General features: G+C 47.0%; 1 protein-coding gene across 4 annotated transcripts in view; it reads left to right on the forward strand.

Annotated features, from left to right (window-relative positions):
* LOC121538402 (catenin alpha-1) overlaps nt 1–7,500 on the forward strand; it is a 245,773-nt gene that overhangs the window by 150,672 nt on the left and 87,601 nt on the right. For all 4 annotated transcript variants that reach the window (XM_045212270.1, XM_045212269.1, XM_045212271.1 and 1 more), the window contains 3 exons: nt 28–184; nt 3,115–3,315; nt 6,340–6,491. In XM_045212270.1, coding sequence (XP_045068205.1) covers nt 28–184; nt 3,115–3,315; nt 6,340–6,491 — 510 coding nt within the window. The remainder of the gene's footprint in view (nt 1–27; nt 185–3,114; nt 3,316–6,339; nt 6,492–7,500) is intronic.

Genomic DNA, 7,500 nt, shown 5'->3' on the forward strand with positions numbered 1-7,500 from the left:
CTAATGCTGTAGTAATTGGTGTAACAGGTGATTAATGCAGCTCTGGCGCTAGCTGCGAAGCCCAACAGTAAGGTTGCTCAGGACAACATGGACCTCTTCAAAGACTCCTGGGAGAAACAGGTCCGCGTCCTTACTGATGCCGTCGATGACATCACCAGCATCGACGACTTCCTCTGTGTGTCCGGTAAGGGGGAGCGGGCGGAGCTTTCTTTTCAGGGTTAATCTCATTTGCATGTGCTAATGAAAACAGTCTTCTGGTAAATGCAAAGGTTTTCCCAAAAACCTTCTCAGTTAATGAACTACAAAGTGGCCTATACTTAGCTGGCAAAATCATATCATGATTATTTTCATCAATCCAGTTGGTATTTGTTTCCCAAAACTCTACCAACATGTGCTACAAAAACACAGCTAAACAACAACCTATTGCTAGGTGCACAATGCAATTACATTTCCAAAAGATTTTCCCAGACCTCAACAGGGGTCTCCTGATAATGGTTAAAGCGTTGTTGTGGACTTAGAACTTCCACTTGAGTTGTTCTATTTATAAAGGGTGATTTGAGAGCGAAAACCTGGAGAAAAACAAAACGGGAAAACGGAAACCTAGAAAAACAATATGGACAAAACATATTTTTTTTCCCAATTTGGGGGAAAAAACGGAATCAGGCAAAGAAATTCAGATTTTATAGTGTTCTAAGAGTCTTACTTGGACACCATAGCAAAACGTTTTGCAATCAAACAATCATTTGTTACTGGACAAGTTCTGGTAGTGCCTCCCGTTAGCTTCCAATTGGTTCCTAGTGAATACACCCCTGGTGAGGAAGGAAGGGTTCCTAGTGAATACACCCCTGGTGAGGAAGGAAAGAAGAGTGTTAATTAGCCTCATGTCTGTAGATGGTAGACACTGTTTAGATATATTTGCTCCTTTAGTGTTGAGTCGTGTTAAGCATAGACTGAGCTGTGGAGAAGAGCGCTATTAGTCTTCTCTAATGTAACACAGCCGCCTGATTTGGCTTCCTGCCTCAGCCAGACAGGAGCACAGAGGATGCTTCCCAAATAGCACCCTATTCCCTATATAGTGCAATACTTTTGACCAGAGCCCCTCGGGAGAAGCTCAAACCGCTCTGGTCAAAAGTAGTTCACTATGTAGCGAAAGGGGTGCTATTTGGGACTGCTGGGTGCTGAGCTGAGATAATTGACATCCTGTCAAATCAAATCAAATCAAATTTTATTGGTCACATGCGCCGAATACAACAGGTGCAGACATTACAGTGAAATGCTTACTTACAGCCCTTAACCAACAGTGCATTTATTTTAAACAAAAAAAGTAAGAATAAAACAACAACAAAAAAAGTGTTGAGAAAAAAAGAGCAGAAGTAAAATAAAGTGACAGTAGGGAGGCTATATATACAGGGGGGTACCGTTGCAGAGTCAATGTGCGGGGGCACCGGCTAGTTGAGGTAGTTGAGGTAATATGTACATGTGGGTAGAGTTAAAGTGACTATGCATAAATACTTAACAGAGTAGCAGCAGCGTAAAAAGGATGGGGTGGGGGGGCAGTGCAAATAGTCCGGGTAGCCATTTGATCAGCTGTTCAGGAGTCTTATGGCTTGGGGGTAGAAGCTGTTGAGAAGTCTTTTGGACCTAGACTTGGCACTCCGGTACCGCTTGCCGTGCGGTAGCAGAGAGAACAGTCTATGACTAGGGTGGCTGGAGTCTTTGACAATTTTGAGGGCCTTCCACTGACACCGCCTGGTATAGAGGTCCTGGATGGCAGGAAGCTTGTCCCCAGTGATGTACTGGGCCGTACGCACTACCCTCTGTAGTGCCTTGCGGTCGGAGGCCAAGCAGTTGCCATACCAGGCGGTGATGCAACCAGTCAGGATGCTCTCGATGGTGCAGCTGTAGAATTTTTTGAGGATCTGAGGACCCATGCCAAATCTTTTTAGTCTCCTGAGGGGGACAGAGCTCTACAGTCATGTACAGAGCTCTACAGTGCGACCATTTTACTTATGTGCAACTAAATATTTTGCTGTGCGACCCAGAATTTGTATTTAGAAGCACCAGTGCGCCTAGAAAAAAATAAGGATTCTAGCGTTAATATCTAAAATATATTTTTCATTGTGCTCCTAACTGTCTTTGTGTGAGCCTACATTTTTCAACTTAGGCACGCACGTGCTCCTTGTAAAATAGGTCAGCGTGGAGCCCTGATGTATGTAAAGACTATGGAACAAACTGCTAGTCTTGTCAGGTTGTGGTGACAGGTAACTTAGTGGTTAAGAGCGTTGTGCCAGTAACCGAAAGGTCGCTGGTTCTAATACCCGAGCCGACTAGGTGTAAAATCTGTCGGTGCCCTTAAGCAAGGCACTTAACCCTAATTGCTCATGTATGTCGCTCTGGATAAGAGCGTCTGCTAAATGACTAAAATGTAAATGTAAAATGTGGCGAAGCATTGAGATAGCTGGGCCTTAAACAGGCCTCATTATGCACTACACACGGTGACTCCTCTCACCTCCAAACCGGGGACACACTGACGAGGCCCAAATGGTTCCCACATTGGGGCCATATGGTGGGTAGTGCACTATATAGGGAATAGGGTTCCATTTGGGACGCCCACTCAGACTGGCTGGTTGCTTTACACAGAGAGACATAAGCAAGCTGATAGGATGAGAGGACGGCTCTTCCGTTAATAGGGAGTAGCCATTTGTCCCCCCCGTGTTAATCCAGGGACGATGCTAACACATCCGCCATGAAGGATGAAGATTTCTCTCTTTTAAACATCACTCTGTTACCGCAGACGCTGCCTGTCTCACAGGTCCATGTCACCGGGAGTGTGTAGGTAACCAAGTAAAAAAAAGAAAAAAAATTACCTCTCATCTTGTCTCGCATAAAGAGGGAGAAAGCAGGATTCTTGTAGCTCGTCTGGCAGACTGTCCCCCCCCAAACAAACACTTTAGAGTTTCAGTAGGATTGTCCGCTACCTATGGAGTGAGTTTTAACCATGACACTTTCTGATGCTTCTGCTTGTTCTGTAGGAGTTGAGATTCAGAACCCAGTTTTTTAATAATAGGCTCTATATGAATAAACATTGGTTGATTTTTGTATCTTCCCTTCCAGAGAACCACATTCTGGAGGACGTGAACAAGTGTGTGATAGCACTGCAGGAGAAGGATGTGGACGGGCTGGACCGTACGGCCGGGGCCATCCGGGGCCGCGCTGCCAGAGTGGTCCATGTGGTCACATGTGAGATGGACAACTATGAACCTGGAGTCTACACAGAGAAAGTTCTGGAGGCCACCAAGCTACTCACTAACACAGGTAACATCTCTCTCTCTCTTTCTCTGATCACATTTTCTTTCTATCTCCTCTTCTTCTCTCTCTGCTAGTGACCGACACAGGTAACAGATAGTCCGGCATATCTCTTGTATTTTCTTATTCTCTCCATCTAATACACTACCAGTCAAAAGTTTGGACACACCTACTCATTCAAGGGTTTTTCTTTATTTGTACAGTTTTTTACATTGTAGAATAATAGTGAAGACATCAAAACTATGAAATAACACACATGGAATCATGTAGTAACCAAAAAATAGTTAAACAAATATATTTCATATTTGAGATTCTTCAAATAGCCACCCTTTGCCTTGATGACAGCTTTGCAAACTCTTGGCATTCTCTGAACCAGCTTCATGAGGTAGTCACCTGGAATGCATTTCAATTAACAGGTGTGCCTGTTTCTTCAAGTGCAGTCGCAAAAACCATCAAGCGTTATAATGAAACTGGCTCTCATGAGGACCGCCACAGGAATGGAAGACCCAGAGTTACCTCTGCTGCAGAGGATAAGTTCATTAGAGTTACCAGCCTCAGAAATTGCAGCCCAAAATATTGCTTCACAGAGTTCTAGTCACAGACACATCTCAACATCAACTGCTCAGAGGGGACTGTGTGAATCAGGCTTTCATGGTCGAATTGCTGCAAATTAACCACTACTAAAGAAACCAGTACTATATCTCCCCTACCTTGTCACAACACAACTGATTGGCTCAAACACATTTAGAATGAAATAAATTCCACAAATTAACTTTTAAGAAGGCACACCTGTTAATTGAAATGCATTCCAGGTGACTACCTCATGAAGCTGGTTGAGAGAATGCCAAGCGTGTGCAAAGCTGTCATTAAGGCAAAAGGGTGGCTACTTTGAAGAATCTCAAATATATTTTCATTTGTTTAACGCTTTTTTGGTTACTACATGATTCCATATGTGTTATTTCATAGTTTTGATTTCTTCACTATTATTCTACAATGTAGAAAATAGTAAAAATATGAATGAGTAGGTGTGCCCAAACTTTTGACTGGTACTGTATTTATATGATATTCTCTCACCGTCCGTCATTGTCTTTTGCTTTCTCTGTTGGTTGTCTTTACCTCTCTCTTACCAGTGGTACAGGTATCATAGATGGTGCGAGAGGGATCAGGCTAAACCAACCACCTAATACTTTTATAGATTGACTGCTGGGTTGAGTTTCTCAATCACACAACACACCCCCTGCTCTCTCTATTTCTCTCCTCTCCTTACCTTGCCCAACCCCCCTCCCTCCCCTGATCCCTCCTCTCTCAAACATTCTCCTCCATGAAAGCTTTCTGTAATCAGCTAGCTAGGCCTTCATTAACTATTCAAAGGCCAGTCAGGTTTGTTTTTCAGGATTAAAACCAACAATCTTTGTTTCTTTATTGGGGAGGCAGAGTTTAGCTAGTTGTGATCTTTATAAAGGTGCTCATTGATATTCATTGCAAATGTTGAGGCCTCTTGTGACTGTGTGAGTGACTATCTATGTGTGTTTGAGTGTGTGTATTGGTCTATGTCATAGCACCCTTTGATGGTCCTGTCACCTTGGGGTCTGTATCAAATGGAGGATTAGAGGGGGACTGGGAACTGAGGCACCACAGCTCCAAATAAGCTCCCTGCACACTTGGGATGAGTCCCAAATGGCTCCCTATGTCCTATATAGTGCACTACTTAAAACAACAAAAACAAGAGTGGACTCCATATTGTGGATTCGGTCATGTTCTATGTTGGTGCTGCTGCTCACACCCACACACTGAGCTGGAGACGATGGGTATTCGTCTCAGCTCAGCTGTCTGAGCCTGCTTTTGGTCTTTATGATCACTTGGCTATGGAGCTATGGGCTGGTTAGCATCTTAGCTTGGGGCCTGGGAGCATCTTAGCTAGGGGCCGGGGAGCATCTTAGCTAGGGGCCGGGGAGCATCTTAGCTAGGGGCCGGGGAGCATCTTAGCTAGGGGCCGGGGAGCATCTTAGCTAGGGGCCGGGGAGCATCTTAGCTAGGGGCCGGGGAGCATCTTAGCTAGGGGCCGGGGAGCATCTTAGCTAGGGGCCGGGGAGCATCTTAGCTAGGGGCCGGGGAGCATCTTAGCTAGGGGCCGGGGAGCATCTTAGCTTGGGGCCGGGGAGCATCTTAGCTAGGGGCCGGGGAGCATCTTAGCTTGGGGCCGGGGAGCATCTTAGCTAGGGGCTGGGGAGCATCTTAGCTAGGGGCTGGAGAGCCTCTTAGCTAGGGGCCGGGGAGCATCTTAGCTATGGGCTGGGTAGCATCTTAGCTATGGGCTGGGTAGCATCTTAGCTATGGGCTGGGTAGCATCTTAGCTAGGGGCTGGGTAGCATCTTAGCTAGGGGCTGGGTATCATCTTAGCTATGGGCTGGGTAGCCTGTTGGCTAGGGGCTGGGTAGCCTGTTGGCTAGGGGCTGGGTAGCATCTTAGCTATGGGCTGGGTAGCATCTTAGCTAGGGGCTGGGTATCATCTTAGCTATGGGCTGGGTATCATCTTAGCTATGGGCTGGGTAGCCTGTTGGCTAGGGGCTGGGTAGCCTGTTGGCTAGGGGCTGGGTAGCCTGTTGGCTAGGGGCTGGGTAGCCTGTTGGCTAGGGGCAGGGTAGCCTGTTGGCTAGGGGCTGGGTAGCCTGTTGGCTAGGGGCTGGGTAGCCTGTTGGCTAGGGGCTGGGTAGCCTGTTGGCAAGGGGCTGGGGAGCCTGTTGGCTAGGGGCTGGGGAGCCTGTTGGCTAGGGGCTGGGGAGCCTGTTGGCTAGGGGCTGGGGAGCCTGTTGGCTAGGGGCTGGGGAGCCTGTTGGCTAGGGGCTGGGTAGCCTGTTGTTAGTGACGGGCTGGGTTGCATGTTAGCTACAGTATGGTTTCGGACTACACGGAGTCAGACCTGTCATTCTGTAGCATGGGGTTTTCTGCTGTTTTCACGCTTATTTACTGTGTACAATAGATACAGCATTACACATTTGACATCCCACCCCTTGGTTCTCCCACCTCCTCCAGTCATGCCTAGGTTCACAGAGCAGGTGGAGGCAGCGGTAGAGGCTCTGAGTGCAAACCCCACCCTCCCCGTTGATGAGAACGAGTTCATCGACGCCTCCCGTCTGATCTACGACGGAGTCCGTGACATCCGCAAGGCCGTGCTCATGATCAGGGTGAGTACACAGTGGACTCTACTCTGTCTGCACTATTTCAGTCTCTCCTTCACTTAAATGGCTTATGGTAGAGAAATGAACATTCAATTACAGTGAATTACAATGGTCTTGTAGCCCATTCCAGTCTTGTGTAGGTCTACAATCTTGTCCCTGACGTCCTTGGAGAGCTCTTTGGTCTTGGCCATGGTGGAGAGTTTGGAATCTGATTGATTGATTGCTTCTGTGGACAGGTGTCTTTTATACAGGTAACAAGCTGAGATTAGGAGCACTCCCTTTAAGAGTGTGCTCCTAATCTCAGCTCGTTACCTGTATAAAAGACACCTGGGAGCCAGAAATCTTTCTGATTGAGAGGGGGTCAAATACTTATTTCCCTCTTTAAAATGCAAATCAATTTATAACATGCGTTTTTCTGGATTTTGTTGTTGTTATTCTGTCTCTCACTGTTCAAATAAACCTACCATTAAAATTATAGACTGACCATGTCTTTGTCAGTGGGCAAACGTACAAAATCAGCAGGGGATCAAATACTTTTTTCCCTCACTGTATCTGGCAACAGCTCTGGTGGACATTCCTGCAGTCAGCATGCCAATTGCATGTTCCCTCAACTTGAGACATCTGTGTCATTGTGTTGTGACAAAACTGCACATTTTAGAGCGTGTGTGTGTGAGCGTGTGTGTGTGTGTGTGAGCGTGTGTGTGTGAGCGTGTGTGTGTGAGCGTGTGTGTGTGAGCGTGTGTGTGTGAGCGTGTGTGTGAGCGTGTGTGTGAGTGTGTGTGTGTGTGTGAGCCTGTGTGTGTGTGTGTGAGCCTGTGTGTGTGTGTGTGTGAGCGTGTGTGAGCCTGTGTGTGTGTGAGCCCGTGTGTGCGTGTGTGAGCCCGTGTGTGTGTGTGAGCCCGTGTGTGTGTGTGAGCCCGTGTGTGTGTGTGAGCCTGTGTGTGTGTGTGAGCCTGTGTGTGTGTGTGAGCCTGTGTGTGTGTGAGCCTGTGTGTGTGTGAGCCTGTGTGTGTGT

The sequence above is a fragment of the Coregonus clupeaformis genome, unplaced genomic scaffold (assembly GCF_020615455.1).
Source record: "Coregonus clupeaformis isolate EN_2021a unplaced genomic scaffold, ASM2061545v1 scaf0004, whole genome shotgun sequence".
In the NCBI taxonomy this organism is placed as follows: Eukaryota; Metazoa; Chordata; class Actinopteri; order Salmoniformes; family Salmonidae; genus Coregonus; species Coregonus clupeaformis.